This window comes from Schistocerca serialis, chromosome 4 (assembly GCF_023864345.2).
Source record: "Schistocerca serialis cubense isolate TAMUIC-IGC-003099 chromosome 4, iqSchSeri2.2, whole genome shotgun sequence".
Classification (NCBI taxonomy): domain Eukaryota; kingdom Metazoa; phylum Arthropoda; class Insecta; order Orthoptera; family Acrididae; genus Schistocerca; species Schistocerca serialis.
Window position 1 is genome coordinate 846,498,177 of NC_064641.1, and position 21,481 is coordinate 846,519,657.

The following is a 21,481-nucleotide window of genomic DNA, read 5'->3' on the forward strand; positions in this document are numbered from 1 at the left end:
ACCCAAAAAGTACAGTGTCTTAACTGTAAGTTGGCCAATGCTAGAGGGGAGGATGCAGGGAATGGAGGAATTAAGCCCAGCCCCCAGATAGGCTGCCACAGGCTAAAGAGCTGTCTGTGTGTTTGTGTGTGTGCGTGGAGGGAAAAGGTGGGGGGGGGGGGGGGGGGGGGGGGGACTAGACCTACTTGCCTCTCCTAGTGTAGGCATTTTAACCTGTGGTTCATCCATCTGTGAAAGATATAAATAATAACTATAATAATTAAGTGCATCTATCACCAAGAAAGAAAATAATATGGAACAGAATGAAGTATCACAGTAGGCAATAATGACTAGCTCACATAGTACTGTTGACTAGGTAATGTTGGCTACAGCTTAAAACAATGACTACCAGCCAGAGCCTTCTGACTTTTACCAATTCGGAACTAGTGAGCTGATCAGCCAACTTAAAGTTACACACTGTAATGAATCATTCAGTGGTAAAAACTTACCATGGATATTATGAACAATAGTGAAATATGACCATTTACAACCTAATATTATGTCAAATAGTTTAGACTGTAAGGGAAGCGTAAGGAATAAATGAAACTTTACAAAAATATTGCACCTTGTTGAAGAACTTGTGACTGATGAAAACATATAGTGGTGCATTGAAAAAGTCAACAATTTGTTTGTCATTCATAATAAGCTACTCTATTCCAAGAACAGGCAAGCACTACTTTTGTTATATGTTATCTAGCACGTAGAACAGGATATTATCATTAATGACATTTATTCATTAACATACCTTCTGGAAGTATTTTATGACAACTAATTCTCCTTGCTAATGTATACCTTTAATATTTCCACATCCCTATAGGCTAAAGATAAGTCTTAAATCTTATTCAACAAGAAAGCTGCTACTCACTGTATAATTAAACTTCTTGTGGCACTGAGAACATTTATGACTCTGCCATGTGGCTTTAGTTAGATAATCTGAGGTGTGTACATCCAACAGTGAAGATGAGTTGCCAGTTTTCCATTTGTTCCTTAATGTGCTGTTAATTCATTCCAGTCTTATCAGTGTTTATGAGGACCACAATTCCAGATGTGTTCAGTGTGTTTTGTAGTTTTATCACTGTCTGCATCTGACACATTGTATTGCATCCAAACACGTAAGATCAGAATTATTCTCCAGTGCAATTTAATATGTAACATAAATGTTACCAAACCTTCCTCCAGAAAAGGAAATGTTTTTTTTAATCAATGTATAGGAGTTTTCTTGTTTTGGTTCTTCTTCTTCCTCTTCATCTTTCAAGTTTCTTCCATCAAAGAATCACATAAATCAATCCACTGAGTCATCTTTATATGTTCTATATTTGATACTTACTTTGTTTTAAACATTGTTTTTATGCTTTTACTTTATTTTTCATCCTTTTCTCTGTCCATGTTTTATGCCCCTCCTAGACACCCTTGGAATTCACGCCCAGTATCATACCTGCAGCTCTACTCATTAATTGTATTAATTATCTTTGAATGCATTCCAAACTCACCTTGGATGAGCCAAAACATTATCACCATCACCTTAGTAGCATGTTGGTCCATGTTTGGAATGCAATACAGCAGTGATTCTACAAGACATAGATTTGACTAGTCCATGATAGGCTTCAGGATGTATTTGTCTCAGATATCTCCACAGAGGTTATGTAATTCCCATAAACTACGAGTTGATGGTTCTTGGTCTTTGAGCTGACACATATAGCATCCTAGGTACATTCCGTTGGGTTCATACCAGCGAATTTGGTGGCCAAGACATCAACATAAACACACTATCATGTGCCTCAAACCACTGTAGGATGATTCTAGCTGTGTGTCACAGTTATCCTGTTGGAAGATGTTATCACCTTTGGGAAAACATCAAGCATGAAGGGACGCAGGTTGTCTACAATAATGTTCATGCAGCCCACGATTGTCATGCCTTTGATTCTTACCCAGGTACCACAGAAGTGAAGATGAGTGTCCTTCATAGAACAATACAGCTGCCAATAGCCTGTGTCCATGACACAGTGTATGCTTCGCGTAGCTGGACATGGCCATTGACCTGATGCAACAAGAAAAATGATTTGTCTGACAAGATGGCACATTTGCATTGATCTACAGTCCAATGTAGGTGACTCTATGCCAACTGTAATCATAAATGATGAAGTTGCATCAGTGTAGGAACCTGTAGGGGTTATGTGCTGCAGCACCCATATTGAATTATGCAAACTGAACAGTGTGCTAAAACATTTGTGCCTGTACCAGCACTGTCCTTACTGTTCAGTTTCAGGAGAAAGACATCACACATATTTTCTCTATAAATCTTCTTCCCTTTTGTGGTGTATAGGATTCATCCATGTTTTGGAAAATTAGTAGGTGATCAGGTGTCTGGACTGCTCTGCAGCTTCATGTAACCCCCTTGAGACCAAATTTGTTCTGCACCTTGAGATTCCTCTTTTTAATCTGTTTTGGGTTCTACAAGGGTGTAGGGTAGATTGTAACTGCAGCTAAACTTTTCTCCTTGCCATGAAATCATCTTGCTTAAGAGCAGCTGTGCCACAAGTAAACACATCTAACCTCTGGCCTGACATCTAATGGTAAAGTTTACTGTGAAAATCTCTTCCTGGATTTGCTGTAGGTGTATAATTGTACATCAAGTGTCATGGGTTTACAGTTTGCTTCATTTTTTTCTGTTCCTCCCACCACCCTGTGTCTAATGTGTGGGGCTGCAATGCCAATCGAGGGGTAGATCTTTGGGACCGAGGTTTGTCTATCGGACCCCATAACTAACCAGACTGACTCATATAAGGCTATGTCCACATGCCTGGTGTGGACCGATATTCCACAACAGATGCTGATTACCCTCCCACAGAGATACAGAGTCCCAGAATAGCAGACTGGAAAACATATGGGTTTGCTTCCCATGAAGAACTTGTCAGCTTTCTCACAATGATATTTCCCTGCATATTTTTCCTTTTAAACGCACGCAGAGTGTTCTAAAACCTAGGATGTGATTTAGAGTAATTCCCAGGTATTTTGGCATCATTTGTATAAATGTTGTAGAGAATTGGTTACAACACATTGCTTCCAGGTAATCTGTTCTTCTGGTTTCCCTAGTGGCCCTTCTTACCTTGCAGTTTTGCACAGAATCTTCTCTCTCTGGAGCATACCTCTGATTACATTTGTCAGCCTGAAATCTCTTTCTATCTCGTATAGCTTTTGGATAAATGTTTTTTGATCCTCATAAGCAGCAAGGGGGCAATAAAATAACCATCAGTGACTAGTTTCTCATACAAGTCTTCAGTTTGTTGGATAAGGTTAAGGATATGGCTAGAACATGACTTCCTTTGTATGAAGCCTGCTTGCTCTGAAATGAACTTTATGTTCACACTTGGTAAACTCCTAGTCAGCATCATTCACTCAAAGACTTTATAAGGGTGACACAAAAATGAGATCAGGAAAAAAATTCTTTGGATCCTTAGGTACATTCCCCAGCTTGAGAACTGCTATGATATGTGATTTTCTCCACAGTTTAGGCATATGGGTGAGTTCAACACATTAATTAATTAATTTAATTAGCCACTTAATAGTGTCTAGTTCAAAATTCTGCAGCTGCTCTGTTCTTATGTCATCTGGATAGGCATCTCTATTAGTATTTGTTTGCTTTATGACACTTACCAATTCTGTTGTTGTAAAAAACAAGCTGAACAAGTTATTTTCCTCAATGTATCATGTTAATTTCTTAATTTGTAATTTGTGATTTACTGTTATTAAGTAGTTGGTGAGCTATTTCATTTGGTGTTACTAAGGTGAGTTCCTCTGGTGGTTTTTTAGGACAATTGCTTAGATTTTTAATTGAGTTCCATCCTCTTGTAATGTTCTGAGCCATGTCTAGATCAGCTAAAGGATGTAACCATTCTTTCCTTCTGCCTTCTGTGAGACATCTCATCAGCTTTTCACCTGCTTGAATAGTGTCTTCAGCTAGTTGGTCTCTTTTGTGTTTATCTTGACAGATCTGAAGTAAGCTGACTGAGTTTTGGTTGAGGTCAGACATGTGTTGCTTTCTGCATCCACAAAGTATGTGTTTCCCAGAGATTTTCTCTACTATAGATATGAAATCCTCTTATTAATTTGGAGACACTTTAAGTTTTCCAACTTCATCGTCCAGTTCATTTGAGAAACCTCCTTAGCATACTTTTTTTTAAAGATTGAATCATTGTTGAAAGATAACTACTTCTGGGCTGATAATCCCAACGTTTGCACACATTTTGAGATTATGCTTTATTTTTGGTGTTGGTCTCTTGACTGGTTGTACCATATGCTTATCTGCTTGTTAAATGATGAAAACATTATCTGGATTATAGCCCTTGGGCCATCTTCCACTTGAAAGGATGGCCTCAGCTGAGGATATTCAGTCAACACTGAAGGAAAAACCAGCATTGTACTCTGTCACCGTATTTGCCAGATTGCTGCCTATGCTCATTTACTGAGGAGGCAAGCCTCTGACTTCCACATTCTGTGATGAAGTGTGGACTTCCAATACCATGTTGCCTACTGTTGGTTTCACTGCCATTCAATCAGTTTCCATAGATCCACATGACAGTCGCACATGAACAGTATCCAGTTTTCTCATGACCAAGATGCTCACTCCCAGGTGCTTTTTTGCAATAAAAAATCATTCAATCTTGTGGTGTGCAATGGTCATAATGGTTTGGATCATCAGTGTAAGGCTGTTTAGTTGTATGCTTATTTGAAATCTGTGAATATTACCACATAGCCAGGACATAAAGGAGGTCATCAGTTGTAAAGTCATCTATCTTTTTTGATGTAATTTAGTTTCTTACAATAAAATAACACACATAAAGTTAAAAACGAGTAGAGGGTTTTTATTAAACTGAAAGGCACAACAGAACAACTGAACAAAAATGCCTGTCTTACTCTTTGACGATACAGCACTTAACGCAAGTCACACAGAGAATCATTAAAATTGCAATCTTAACACCCCTCCTCAATTTAATAATTTTACATTTAACACCAACAAAAATTAAAATAAACCCAACCAGCTCCTCAAAGCAATGAATATAGGAGCTGGTAAGCCTTTGGTAAAAATATCTTCAATCTGGTCCTCTGATAGTACATGCTCAACCGTGATGATCCTGCAGTGGTGAAGTTGATGCACAAAATTATATTTAACATTGATGTGTCTCAACTGTCAATGGTCCCATGTTTTCAGTAAGTGTATACCATACTGATTATCCTCAAATATGCGAATTGGTAGCTGGAGTGGAATTTGAATATCATCCAGCAAATATTTCACCCAGAGTAACTCAGCTGTGCATGTTGCCAGAACTACATATTCTGCCTCTCTAGAAGACAAAGCATTTTAATAGATAACCAGAGGTAGATCTTGCATCTTCTTTTCTATTCCAGTTTGCATCAGCATAGGCCAGAAGACCTTCTTGACTCCCCTTTCGATAATTTAGTCTCATGTTGACGGTCCCTTTGACACATCTCAAAACTCTTTTTAAGCTTTTCTAGAGTTGTTCCAATGGATTGTTTTAGTATCTGCTCAAGAAGTTGACCACAGCACACAAATCAGGTCTTGTTGCTGTCATTGCATACATGAAACATCCAATCAACTCTCTGCAGGGCTTATTGATCATTTTTCCTTCCTTGAATTCCAGTTTAACTTCCATAGACATCTTGACCGGATTACAATCTTGCATGTTGAATCGTTGTAGCAAATTCTTCAAGTATGATGTTTGGCTCAGATACATTTCACTGTTGTTCATAGAAATCTCAATTCCCAAGTATGATTGTGGTTCTCCCAGTTCCTTCACTTTGAACTTCTGCTTTAACTTAAATTTCACTCTGTCCATTTCCTCTCTATTATTTCCTGCCATCAAAATGTCATCAACACAGAGCATAATATAAATGACAACTTCCTTTAAAATCATATAATAAAGATATTTATCTTCTTCTGACTGAGTGAATTGTATAGACATAAGAAAGGTATGAATGGAGTGATTCCATGCTAGTATTGCTTCCTTTATGCCATATAAGGATTTATGTAACCTGCAAACCAAACCAGTTGTGTCTTTCAGTTCTTCTAGAATACTCACTCCTTCAAGAATAGTCATGTACAAGGGGGGACCCGAAAATAACTGGAATTTCTTTCTAGAAAGCATATACTTTATTGTTTTCAAAAACAACCTTAATATCATTTGAAGTACTCTCCATTAGCATTAATACACTTGTCCAAACATTCATTCCAGTGTTCAAAGCACCTTTTAAATTCGTCCTCTTTGATACCTGCTAGCACTTTCATGACACTGCGTTTTACGTCTTCCACATCCGCAAAACGCTTCCCTCTCAAGTCTCTTTCCATCCTTGGGAATAGGAAGAAGTCCGAGGGTGTTAAATCTGGTGAATAGAGCATGTGGGTCACGGTAGTCATCTTTGTTGAGGCCAAAAACTGGTGAACACTGAGAGCTGTGTGCGTGGGAGCATTGTCGTGATGCAGGAACCACATGCCAGAATCCCACAAAGCCGTACGTTTTCGTGACAAACTTCTGCGAAGCCATTTCATAACTTCCAAATAGAATTGTCAGTTTACTGTCTGGTTTTCAGGGAAAAATTCTGAGTGTGTGATCCCTTTGATGTCAAAAAAAAAAAAAAAAAGGTCAACATCGTTTTCACATTTGATTTCACTTGTCGAGCTTTTTTTGGTCGAGGTGAACCAGGTGACTTCCATTGTGATGACTGTTGTTTACTTTCTGGATCATACCCATAGCACCATGACTCATCACCTGTAATGATTTTGTTGAAAAAATGTGGATCATCTTTGAATGCATCCTTCATTTCGAGACAGGCTTGAACGCGACAATCCCTTCAATCTCCGGCAAGAAGCTTCGGCACGAATTTTGCTGCCACTCTTTGCATCCTCAAATTGATGGTCAAAATGTGCTGAATTGAGCTCCATGACAACCCAGACAAGTTCTCAAGTTGGTTGATTGTTCTGCATCAATCTTCACTGATGAGATCATGGATTTTGTCAATGTTGTCTTTGCTTCGAGCAGTTGAAGGTTGACTGGAAGGGAGCTGATCTTCAACCACCATTTCTCCCTTTTTAAACCAAGAAAACCGTTCGTACACTTGCGTTTTACTAAGAGCATGGTCTTTGTAGGCTGTCTGAATTGTCGCAACAGTTTCTGCTGCGTTCTTGCCGAGCAAGAAACAAAACTTCACTGCTGCACGTTGTTCGTAAGAACTAGCCATTTCCTCATGTCACGTCTGCACTGTATGTACACTCAAAGAACTGCCAAAGAAACCACACTTCTCACTGTTGGGTGACGCTGCATGGCAGAATGACTCAGCAGAGCTCCTACTAAAACCCTATGGCGGCACAACCTGCTACTACAAGTATATGATGTGCAGCATTATGATTCCGGTTACTTTTGGGTCCCCCCCTCGTATATTTCCTCCTTGAGTAATCCATGAAGAAAAGCATTGGTGACATCAAATTGTTCCAGAACCAGTCCTAGTTGATTGCAATAACTAGCATTATTCTAGCAGTTGCAAGTCAAGCCACTGGTGCATATGTTTCATTGTAGTCATATCCACTTTTCTGTGAAAATCCTTTTGCCACAAGTCTAGCCTTGTGTCTTATGATATTTCCATCCTTGTTCTTTTTTAATTTGAACACCCACTTTCTGCCAATAATCTCCCTTCCAGGTGGTAATTTAACAAAGATCCAAGTCTTCTTTTCCTTTATAGAGTCAGTTTCATCCTGTACATACCAGCATTCCTTATCTTCACAATTTGCAATTTCCTTATAACTTTTCAGTACATCATGCACAAATGAATCAGCATTGAGTGCAAGAACAGCATAGTCTTTCAGATATTTAGGAGGGTTCCTCTTCCTGGTAGAACATCAAACAGTTTTCTTTTCTGATAAATTTTCAGCTTCCTCTTTGTCACTGGTCAGTTCTGGTATGGGGATTCTTTCATTACCCCCATCACTTGGTTTGGCATCTTCTTCAATGATGTCTTCTTCATTATCATCCTTTTCAGATGATTCCTGTACAGATTCTGGGATCCAGTCCACAGCTGGTTTACTTTCAAAGTCAAATCTTCCTTCATAGAAAACAATGTTCCTTCCTTTGACTATTTTTCCTTCCTATGGACACCAAAGCCTGTAGCCATTAGGACAGTAACCAGTGAAATAGCAGTTTAAGGACTTGCCTTCAGATTTCCCTGTTCTCAATTCCTTTGGTACCAGTAGATAAGCAATACATCCAAACACTCTCAGCTTACTCAAATTAGGCTTCTCGTTATACCATGAAGCTGCAGGCACTTTTCCTTCCAAAGCCGCAGTAGGACTTCTGTTAATCAGGTACACGGCAGCACAAACTGCTTCTGACCAGAACATTTTATCTATTTTACAGTGAAGTACCATACAATGAGCTTTTTCAGTAATAGTTCTGTTCATTCACTCTGAAACACCATTTTGCTGAGGAGTATATCTGATTGTATCTTGTTCTTCAAAAAACTGTTTCAATTCATTTGACATGTATTCATGGTCACTGTCACAGCACAGTCTGCTAATCTTCAAGTTGAAGTGAGCTGTAGCCATAGGGTGCAACATCTTCAGATAGTGAGTTACCTCTGATTTCGATTCCAGTGCACAGGCCACTGTGAAATGTGTAAAGTCATTGACAAACGTGAGCACATACTTCTTTCCATCGAATGATTCTGGTGCAATTGGCCCACACAGATCACTGTGAATCAACTGAAGAGGTCTGGTGGTATGTTTCCTATTGTGATTGTATGGCAGCTGTGATTGTTTTCCTTTGACACAATTTAAACATTGTTCTGTGGAGATTGTTGAACTGCCCAGTTTCATACCATCAACTTGTGACTGGAGGTGTTTAATGTTATCATACCTCAAATGGCCTAATATGCTGTGCCACAGTTTCACATTAGTTGCAGTTGAAGCAGCTGATAAGGCTTTTCGTTGCAAAAAATGTAGAACATATAACTGAGATTCGTTCCTATTTGCAATGTCAACAGTTTCTTTTCCTTTTTAATTAAACCTTGAACCATTTCAAATGTGATACTAAAACCATTCATTTCCAGTTTTCTAACTGGCAGCGAATTATAATTAAGATCAGGCATAGATAAAACATCTTTAATCGTTATCTGAATTTCCTTTCCTTTTACCACACTAGTGACTTTAATTTCTCCTTTTACTTTAACCTCAAGAGAAATGCCTGACTTAGCTACTCTGACTTTAATTGGCTGTTCCAGTTACCTTAAATTAGTGAGAGGTATCTTACTGTTAATCAGATGTTTCACTGTGTTAGAGCGCAAGAACCAAATTATGTTGTTCGTTCACTGATCTTCATTTGATGCTGCAAAACTAAACCCATCTTCCTCTTTTACATTAGATACAACCACAGAGTTGCTGATTCCTGAGTTCTTGTGTCCAGGCTTCCCGCATTGGTGACAAGTAAAGTTGAAAGAAGTTCCTTGTTGACTTCTTGTTTTACTGGTGTCTGATGAACCCTTTATTAGATACTGTTGAGTCTGAAAAACTGTAGGAAATGGTGTTTCATCATTTTTGTTTTTCCCAATGACTCCCTTCCACTTCGATTCTGCATCCAGTAGCCTATTTTTCACAAAGCTCAGCATCAAGTCTTTCATTGAGAATGTTTTGATCGCAGTGACCACTACGTTGTATTCCGCAGGCATCGTTAAAAGCAAATGGCACACTATGTCCGTTTCTTCAATAGTAGCTCCAGTTGAATGTAAATCACAAATCAGTTTATCTAAGTGGTTAACTAGCAAATCATTTGTTGCTTTAGATTTCATAGTTAACAACAGTTTTCTCAACAGAAGTTGACCAGCAATTCCTTTTCTCTCAAATGTATTACACAGAGAGGTCCATAAAGCAAAAGAAGTTACTTTATCTTTTGTGTGTTCCAAGTGACTGTCAGCAATGCGTTGAACAAGATGAGACTTACATTTACGATCTTGTTTAGCCGTTTCAGCCAATCGTGTTTCCTTTGTGGCACGCAGTGTGTTCGCCTCTCCATCAACAAATTCCAACTTTGTGAGATAATTTGCTTGCACAAATGGTAATAGTTCCAGTTCCTCAAGGAGAATTTACAACATGAATTTCCAGTTGTTGAAATTTGTTCCCTCAAATAAAGGAATACAATATTTTTCCACTTCAGTTGCCATCTCGGCTTAACTTTACATGAGAGTACACTTGAGGCCAGGTATTTATCACAGATTCGATTTATTTAAAACAAATCTTGGCCTTTAACCTGATGTAATTTAGTTTCTTACAATAACATAAGACACGTAAAGTTAAAAACTACTAGATGGTTTTTATTAAACTGAAAGGCGTAACAGAACAACCGAACAAAAATGCCTGTTTACCTTTCGATGGTACAGCACTTAACACAGGTCACACAGAGAATCATTAAAATTGCAATCTTAACATTTTTATTGCATTTCAGATCTAGATTTCAACTGACATTCCATCTATCATCAGTGTTATAAATAGAAATAATACAAAAATCAGACAGAAATAACACATTGACCAAATGCCTTATCACAGTTGCACACAATTACAATTTTATAATTACAGACCATTATAAGTAGCCATGTAGACTGAACATAATTCTAGCAACAGATGTTCAGTCTTCATGACTGCTGACAATGTTATGTAACAGTGGAACTGTAACTGTGTACAGGTGTGGCATGGCAGTTGATCAGTGTTCTGTTTCTATGTCTGATTCTTGTATTGTTTGTCATTATTGCACAGATGATAGCTGCAGTGTCAGCTGAAACCTAGACCTTCAATGCAACAAAAAAGACATATGATATTATAACTGATGCTGCCCTTCTTTCTGTCCTGGATTACATCACGGTCATGTGGCACAGCCATTCCCATGGAATTGAACGTGATCATCACATACCTTTTATGTTCTAATATTGTAATATTGTGTTCAAATTTAAAATTGTTCTTGACAAACTCTTTCTTTTGAAATCCTTATATACTCCCCCCTCCCCCCCTTCTCTCTCTCTCTCTCTCTCTCTCTCTCTCTCTCTCTCTCTCTCTCTTTCTCTCTCTTTTTTCCTCTCTCTCTTGCACACTGTGCTTATGTCTCAATAAGGTCAATGTTATTTATCTTAACTTGTTAGCTCTAAAATAGAAATATAATCAGTTTATCAGTGTACAGTACCATTGCCTTAATCAAATGCTTCATAAAAATTTGGGTAAACAACTCATATTTGAGAATGCTATGTTTTTCTTAAATAATTCTGAATAAGTGCCAGGATGTATTCTTTAACAAGGTCATGATGAGTACAGTTTCTAGTGTCTATTTTTCTCACTTCTTTTGTTGCTCATTTAGATCATTTAGTGCACAGAAAAGCATATCCTCGTATGGAACAAGTCATGACGCATTTCTAAATTCTCTTTGAGAAAAACATAGAGTTTCCTGATGTGGTTTATGGAAATCACAGGATATGTCTGCCAGGATTCCTGGGCCAATGTTATCATGCGTCTCCTCCTGAATTTGAGTCCATTTTTTCCTATGCAACCAAAATTAGATGATGCTAGGGGCTCCAGTTGTATTCTCAGTCCAAAATTGATTTGTAATCTGCCACAGGGAACTGCAGTAGTACTGTCTCTTATGTTTTATATTTAACCATGGTGGACAGCTATTTATACAAGTTAACTCAAATAAAATTTGTCCTCTCAGTTAGTTTTCAGCTTTCTGCATTTTTTCTCACAGCCTGGAATGATGGTCTGTATTTACTCATGGCTACTTTTCTAATAGTTTAAACTGCAATAGTGTGCAGGCCTGCATATGTTGTCTTAGCTCTATAGACACTTTCAATTATTATTGGCCCTCAATAACATCTTCCTTCACTTCTAAATATCTTTAATTTTCTTTTCTAATTATCCCTTTATTCCAGATTTAAGGGAAGATGTGATACAAAAGGTATCTCTTAACACATTCCTAAAATTGTTGTTTGTACAAGCTGCTTTATTATGTAATTACTCATGTTTGTCCACTAACATTCTTTTAATTTCATTCAAAGAATAACAGATGTGTATTTTCATTCACAGTTAAATTATAAATGATCAAAGTTTGTGGTGTGTGATCCAAAGCCTTATCTCACAACAGCTTAAACATTTTTATTCTAATGTTCAAGTACATCTGTGTATTGTCCGCCAACATTTTTTTTCTTTATTTTATTAGCTTAGTAAATGGAAATATGGGATTAACCTATCTCTTGAATTTTTGATAAAGGACAATCATGAAAGTAAGTGGCATATGCTACATTTATCCTTTGGAAATGTGATGCTGGAATTTGCTTTTTCCACATGACCACCCAGCTACAGGTAATCAATTTGTTTGGTTCTATGGGCTGCTTTCCAACCAATAAAAAAGATAGCACTCTTTATTTCTTCTCACTCCTCTGCCCTCTTGTCAACAGGCCATTGGCAAGTAGTGGGGTACTCCTTATCCAGAGAGTCACTTGATCACGAGAGCCTCAACCATGAAAAAAGGCTTCATCACAAGAAAGTGAGGTAGGCATTAGGTTGGGAGAGACTCATTAGGGCACAAACCAAGTGTGGCAGGTCAAGAACATAGAGAAGCATTTACTGATAATTTCTGACTGTTTAATACATGTGTGTGCAATAAATAGATAGGTGTTTAGTTAATTCTTTTTTCTGAACAAATCTGTTAGCATCTTTTAGATTTCCATATCAAGTTACAGCACTACAGTCTGCTTTTAGAGAAAGGACTAAACTCATTGTTATATGTATTTAATTAACAATGCACTGCAGCTTTTAAAAAGTCACCATCCACTCAAGTGTAGTGTTATGAATTGCACAAATTTGCACATATGTTGTATAGAAAGTTTTATGTTTAGTGACATTACATTACAAAATTCTTACACACTAAAAAAAATTACTGCTGACTGTGAAAACACTTGCACAGTATTATTTGTGCTAATTACTTTATTTAACTTAACAGACTTTATCCACAAAACCACACCTCACCACTGCAAATAACCTGAATATGCAAAGTGCAGGAAATGTTTCATATGCATGTCAGTGCTGAGAAAATATAAAACTTTTAAGTGTCAGGTATCTTCACCACATAGTGTTCATTTATGGTATTTCTAAATCATCATTACTCATCTGGAATTGCATGGTAGGAGTTTTGATATTGTTAATGGTCGTTAATGGAGACTGTGTGTGTTTTATCTCAATTAATTGATGTGTAAATTTTTTTGTTAATATTCTCTATTTTTGTGGTTAATAGATCAGTAAGTACATGTTATACCAGATAAATCAAACAGACAATGGAAACTGATGCTACATAGCCAGCGTTTGTTATTAATAAAATGAAATGTCAATGTTTCTTCACTACCGGTATTTAAGAAGTTTGCTGTATTCAAGTTTTACATTTTTCCACCAATTCATCATTAATCAGTGATGGTAACATTTGTAAGAAATGAGCACAGTATATTCACCATTGTGAATTGTCAAACATATCTTGTAATCACCATTACTACTTGTTGTTAAACATGTTTTATATTTAGTTATCGTGGCCCACAAATAAAACAAAAGAAAACTATAATGTAAGCACAAAATATTCCTAAAAATAGAACAACAGTATAGAAAGGATAGATTACTACTCACTACAAAGAGGAGGTATTGAGTTGCAGACAGGCACAATGAAAAAGAATGCTAGAATTACTCAGCTTTTGGGCTACAACATTCTTCAGAAGTAGAAAACACACACATCTGTACAAGTACATCTCTCACACAGATGTCCCCTATTATTTCACAGCAGTAAGTCCCAACTGCAGCTGTGTCTGAGGTGTGTGACAGTCTAGCTGGAGTAGGCAGTGTGGGTCTGGAAGAGGTGTGGGGAAGGGAGAAGGAGGGTAGGGTTGGGGAAAGTTGCTAGTGCTGCCTGTGGGAGCATGCAGGGACATCGAGTGGACGGTGTGCTGTTGGAGGGGGGAGGGGGGAGATGCAAAGAAGGGGAAGGAACTATGTATGTATATTGATGGGATGGAGGACATGTGTAGCCCTGGACTGGTAGTAATGAGATACAAGGCATGTGTAGTACTGAGGTGGGAGCAAATGTCTTCTACCCCATAAATGCACCTATACACTCCTTTCTCTTTTTCTACTTCTGTCCCCCTCCCTCCCCCCTCCCCCAATGCCCCCCCCCCCTGCCCATCACCACTGTACAGCATCCCTCTGCTGTACCCAGCAGCCCTATGCTGTACTCACCACTTTAATGCACACTCCACAAAGCAGCACTTACACCTTCCCTCAAGAGTACCCTGAATCCCTCCATCTCTCCGTCACCTTCCTGTGCCTGTTCCATACTTGCACTGTCTACTCAGCTAGACTGCTGTTCATCTCAGACACTACTATTGTTGAAGAATGTAGTCAAAACTGAATGTTTTTAGCATTCTTTCTTATTGTGCCCATCTGTCAATCAGAATCTCCTCTGTGGCACAAGTAGAAAACTATCCTTACAATATTGTTGTTATTCCATCCTAGACTTCCCATTGTTAAAAGCTCAAATGAATTGATTTAAATTAATTTTATTTTTCTATTGGCTGTGTGCATTTGTTTAATAAATATCTGAAAATAGGATGTATTGTATGTCCTTTTTTTCTACATCTTAACAGAAAAACAGCATTATCATTGATTGTTGAGTACAAAGTATCATAATATCTTGCAAGTCAGAGGCCAGTAAATGTATAAGGCAATAAGCAGTTGTCAATTATGACTTTTGATTTTGAATTCATATTTTAAGAACTGTGTGTTTGTTTCTGAAGAAAAGGTGATTGTACATTAGTTTGCTGTTCAGTAAGAGGAATACTTTACATAAAGTTCCTGAGCTGTCCAAAGACTGAAATCACACATAACTCTTTCTTTTGTTCAAAGACAGATTTCACAGGGTCTCACATGCAAGTCTAGTTGTTATGGTACATAATATGTTGTTTGTAGTAATTTGTAGTTAGCATGACATAAAAATTGTGTCAACAACATCTGTGTTAACAAAATCTGTTTTATTTTTCAGGGGGCCTGTGTCTTATATGTTGTGGCATATCTATGGCTTTTGCCCATGGTGCTGGCAGTTATGTATTCATCTTGTTTGATAACTTCAGTGGAAACTTTCCCTTGCTCATTATTGCCTTCTTTGAATGTGTGGGTGTTTCTTATGTATATGGACTAAAAAGGTAAGAGTACTATCTTCAAGTAAGAACTAAGGTAACTAAAGCAATTGCAGTTATTTACAGTATTGAGATATACATGAAAACTATTAAGAAAAGAGCATTTAATAGTGTATTGTATAATGTAACACTCCTATATCCACTGTAGCACTTCACTGTTCAAAACAGCCATCCTAAAACTGTTCTGCCAGGTGTATTTTAATCACTATGCTTATGATGTATTACTTGCACCACACAGGTACTAGTAGATATACATTGCAGTGATACAATGGTAGCAGTGATACAAGCACACATTCTTCACCATCTTAATTAAAATAATAAAAAATAAAACGAATTCTGATTAATGGTGATCCACAGGTTTTAATAAAACAAAAATCACACTTCATAGATTATTGTGAAAGTTTATTTCATGGTTAATTCATCTGACACACTCATAATACAGTCATAAGTTCCCCAAATATAAACTGACAGCCTTCTAACAGACTCTGCTGCAGTGCCAGTTCATAGGTATACATTCTGGGTGTTTACAAAGTTTTAAATACAGTTAAATATCAGGATGCAAAATTAATAGCATCTGCTGTATAACAGTTATGATTATCAACATATTTATACAACTTAAGCTGCTTTCAATGATAATAATAATAATAATAATAATAATAATAATAATATGCAAAACTTGTCTGAAAAGAGGAAGAATTGTTTTTGTGGAATTTTGTTGTTTTGCACATATTTAAGTACAGTTTATGGCAAGAATGAAATAATATTTGAGCTTTTGCTACTTTCCATTTTGCATTTTTATGTAAGTGGGACTTTTCATGTTTTTTTTATTTTTTGGCCAAATGTACAGGATCCCTAATTCATGTATTAGTTAATGAATTACTGGTAACTTCCATGCTGAAAATCAAACATTCTTATGTTATATCCACACATCAACTTCAACTTGTTATACACTTCTTTGTTAAATGTTTGCTTGTAGTCATGCTTATTTGATTTCGTTACTTTCTCAGACAGCGGATCTTGTCTGGGAGGCCCTACTTTCTTTGCGGATGATTTTTCTCAGTAAATTTCTTTTCTGTTTGCGCTTAATAGAGGTTCAACAGAGTTCATGTTGATACTGCACATTATTAAAGTCAAGTAGTACTATCTACCAACAAGATCACCTGACTAGAATACAAATGAGGCACTGAGAGCCTTAAGGATAAAAAGCACACTGTCTACGACCCCCCATATTTAAGTGGAAATCAGAGAAACCAGTAACTGCCTTTCATGAATGTTCAGGCTTACATAGAATGTGAGCCTACAGTACAGATAAACCTGCCCCACCATAAGATCAACAGCTATCAGAAGCATGAACAAATTCTACAGTCTCACAATCAATGATGATGCTGTTTATGGTTCCCAGTGCCTCAAATGGATTACTGTGTGATAAAATCCAAAACTTCATGCACTGTATCTCATTCAGAATCCCACAAAATAAGTTTTTCTATCAGTATAACTATAACATATACCGATAACTGATCTAATTTTACTATATATTGAATGAACTGGCATATTTGTGTAGTGGCTGCCTAGTGGGATTTATGCCAAGTTAATGTGGATAAAAGTCTGCTGCAGTGTGCTACTACCAGGTGGCATCGACATAAACTTGTAGTCGAGTGGTAAGGGTTAGCAGTGCACATCGTGAACTGTGCACATTTTTTGTCAAATCTGTATGTATTTGACCCATAAGGAAATTATGTCACAAAAAATTGTGCACGCGCAGAAGCTTCTTAAAACATGCACAAGTGAAGGTTTGCTCACAACCCTGATGCCAAATTTCACTGAGTCTAGTGCAGCAATGTTGCACTGCACAGTAGATTTAGTGCCATGTATTTCAGATTACCACATCTGCATTATGTTTAACAGTATTCAAAGAAAAATAATCAATAAATCTGCAAGGTGTCAAAGTTAGGGTGTTTATGTGCTCTTGTGCTCTTACACACCAGCCACCACTGCTTTGCTGTGTATCAGTATGTAGAGTTTTAACATTCAAGTACGTAAATTACTTAATTGTTCAACAGTCACCAGCTATGTAGACCATATGCTGCATCAACAATCAGACTCCACTGCATTCTGTCTGTTGCTGTTTCCTCCCAGTAGACTAAATTCAGAACTTTGGCATCTTTCTTTATGTTGCTTTCTCATCTGTTTCTTGGTCTAACCAGGTGTCTTTTTGTTGTAATGTGTGCAATGAAAGCTTGCTTAGAAAGCCAGGTCTCTGACATATGAATTGCAGGACCTGCCCATTGGAGGCCTCTGCTATTTTGTTATTGTAAAATGTTGGGCACCTTCATCATCTTATAAATTTCATTATTTTTTCATTCTTTCTGTATATCTCCATCTCGTATCAGGTCCCAGATTCTCTTCATCGGCTTTCTTTTGAATGTGAGAAGCTTTTGCATACCCCTTTTAGTCAATGTCCAGCTTTTTGAATCATAGAGGAGAATGGGGGAAATAAGGGCATTGTATATCTTCATTTTTGCAGAATTTAATCTGGCTTTAGACCCAAACATATCTCTGAAGGTATATAGACAGATGGAGCAAGCAGAAATTCTTTTAAATTATTACAAATATTCTTAGTGATAAAGGAGCCAAAGTAATGCAGTACTGAGTCTCACTGTATAATAATGACAATGTTTTATTCATGAAACAAGCACAAAAATGTGATACATTTTTGCAAGAAACCTAATGGTATTCCAAAAGGATAGGCTAAACACAGTTGTCGGCGGTGTGTTTGTTGCTGTTAGTAGTTCATCTTGTCACGAAATTGAAGTAGATACTTCCTGTGAGCTAGTATGGGCAGAGGTCTTTGCTGGCAACCAGATAAAATAATAATTGAATCCTTTTACTGACCAAGTTCAGATGATACAATAGCTGAAAGGTTCAAAGAAAAGTTGAGTTTAATAGCAAACATATACCCAACTCACAATTATAGTTGGTGGTGACTATAACTTACCCTCAATATGTTGGGGAAAATACATCTTTAAATCTGGACATATGCATAAAACACATCTGAAATTGTGCTGAATGCATTCTCCAAAAATTATTTTGAGCAGTTTTCATGAGCCCATGCAAATAATAAACAGTTGTGAAAACAAACTTGACCTCCTAGCAACGAATAATCCTGATTTAATAACAAGCATCAAAACGGATACAGGGATTAGTAAACACTGGGTTTTGTAGTGAGATTGAATATTGTAACCACCAAATCTTCCAAAAATAAACAAAAAATATACCTGTTCAAAAAAGCAAATAAAAATTCATTTGACGCCTTCCTGAGAGACAATCCCCACTCCTTCCAAATTAACAATGTAAGTGCAGACCAGATGTGGCTTGAATTCAAAGAAATACTATCAGCAGCAATTAAGAGATTTATACCAAATAAATTAACAAATTATGGAGCTGATCCTCCTTGGTACATTAAACAGGTCAGAACACTGTTGCAGAAACAACGAATAAAAAATGCCAAATTTAAACAGATTAAAGATTTCCAAGATTGGCCTTCTGTTACAGAAGCTCATAATTTAGTACAGACTACAATGTGAGATGCTTATAATAGTTTCCACAACAAAACTTTGTGTTGGAACCTGGCAGAAAATTCAAAGAGATTCTGGTCATAAGTGAAGTATGCTAGTGGCAAGACACAATCAGTGCCTTCTCTGCATGATGGCAATGGAGATACTATCAAAGACAGGGCTGCTACAGCACAGTTACTAAACATAACCTTCCAAAATGCCTTCACAAAAGAAGATGAAGTAAATATTCCAGAATTTGAATCAAGAACAGCTGCCAACATGAGTAATGTAGAAGTAGATATCCTTGTAGTAGTGAAGTAACTTAAATCACTTAATAAAAGTAAGTCTTCAGGTCCAGACTGTATACCAATTAGGTTCCTTTCAGAGCATGCTGATGCAGTAGCTCCATACTTAACAATCGTATACAACTGTTTGCTCTACGAAAGATCTGTACTCAAAGACTGGGAAGTTGCACAGGTACTACCAATATTCAAGAAAGGTAGTAGGAGTAATCCAATAAATTACAGGCACATATCATTAACAATGATACGCAGTAGGATTTTGGAACATATATTGCATTTGAACAGTATGAATTACCTTGAAGAAAACAGTCTAGTGACACACAGTCAACACGGGTTTAGAAAACATCATTCTTATGAAACACAACTTGCTCTTTACTTGCACAGAATGTTGACTGCTGTCGGCATAGGATTTCAAATTGGCTGCAAATTTCTGGATTTCTGGAAGGCTTTTGACACTGTAACACACAAGCAGCTTGTAGTGAAATTGCGCACTGATGGAATATCATCTCAGTTATATGACTGGATCTGTGATTTCTTGTCAGAGAGGTCACAGCTCATAGTAATTGACAGAAAGTCATTGAGTAAAATAGAAGTGATTTCTGGCATTTCCCAAGGTAGTGTTATAGGCCCTTTGCTGTTCCTTGTCTATATAAACAATTTGGGAGACTAGCTGAGCAGCCGTCTTATGTTGTTTGTAGATGAAGCTGTCATTTATCAATTAGTAAAGTCATCAGAAGATCAAAACAAATTGCAAAAAGACTTAGAAAATATATATGTATGGTGCGAAAATTGGCTATTGACCCTAAGTAATGAAAAGTGTGAGGTCATCCACATGAGTGCTAAAAGGAATCCATTAAACTTCTGTTACACAATAAATCAGTCAAATCTAAAGGCAGTAATTTCAGCTAAATATCTATGAATTACAATTAGAAAGGAACACATAGGAAGGCTAACCAAAGACTGCATTTTATTGTCAGGGCACTTAGGAAATGTAACAGATCTACTAAGCAGACTGCCTACACTAACTTGTCCATCCTCTTTTAGAATACTGCTGCATGGTGTGGGATCCATACCAAATAGGACTGATGGAGTACATCAAAAAAGTTCAAAGAAGGGCAGAACATTTTGTATTATCATGAATTAGGGCAGTGAGTGTCACTGAAATGATACAGAATTTTGGATGGGCATCATTAAAACAAAGGCATTTTATACTGTGGAGGAATCTTCTCACAAAATTCCAATCACCAACTTTCTCCTCTGAATGTGAAAATATTTTGTTGGTGCCAACCTACATAGGGAGAAATGATCATCATGATAAAATAAGAGAAATCAGAGCTCGATTGGAAAGATATAGGTGTTTGTTCTTTCTGCACACTATACGAGATTGGAATAATAGAGAATAGTGAAGGTGGCACAATGAACCTTCTGCCAGGCACTTAAATGTGATTTGCAGAGTATAAATATTGATGTAGATGTAGATAATGCAACCACACATTTTAAGGAGTACCACTGAGTTCATTGTGATGAAAGTCCTAAATAGCAGTACAGTATAAGTAACTAGAAAGTGTGCCAAATACAAATGTGAAAGTATAAAACTGTTTATGAATATCAGAAACAAATAAAACAAAATATCTTTTATTGATTATCAGAAGACTCCTACTTAAATTAATAAATACTTAACACTTTCATTGCCTTTTATCTCTAAGATCTTCAATGTCAACAACAGAAAGTAACTGTCTTAATTTATAAAAGTTGCTTCTAGTGAGTGACTTAGTGAGACTGTCTACTTACTGATCTGCAGAGCTGGTACGTACACAGATGATTTTTTTTTCATACACTTTGACATGTCACATCTATGTATTTTGTTGGTTTGTGATGCTCAGGAGTCTTGATCATCTGTATGGCACTTCAACAATCCTTATGCACGTTGGTAGTTATTTCCTTTAGCCTCATAATATTCTACAAAATTGGCTGGTTCCACATGATTTCTATCTCACTTTGACAGGAAACTAGATATTCTGCTTCTGTTGTTGACAAGACAACCACCTTCTGCCTGTGACAGTTCTAAGCTATGGTGGCTCCACCAAGTTTAACAACAAAACTGTTGGTTGGTTTCTAGTAAGAAGATATTCTGCATGACCTGAGTCACTAAAAACAAAGAAATGGATATCTCTATTTCTTGGATAATAGTGGCCATAAGAGATTGTTTCCTTTAGGTACTTCAAAATTCTCTTCACAACTTTTCAGTGTGTCTTTTCTGATTTTCCAAGTTGCTGACTAGCATTGTGCACTGCAAAAGTGATATCAGGTCTGGCT

General features: G+C 37.1%; 1 protein-coding gene across 1 annotated transcript in view; it reads left to right on the forward strand.

Annotated features, from left to right (window-relative positions):
- Positions 1 to 21,481, forward strand: part of LOC126474804 (sodium-dependent neutral amino acid transporter B(0)AT3) — a 534,088-nt gene that overhangs the window by 447,707 nt on the left and 64,900 nt on the right. Inside the window, exon 12 of the mRNA XM_050102276.1 lies at positions 15,156 to 15,315. Coding sequence (XP_049958233.1) covers positions 15,156 to 15,315 — 160 coding nt within the window. The remainder of the gene's footprint in view (positions 1 to 15,155; positions 15,316 to 21,481) is intronic.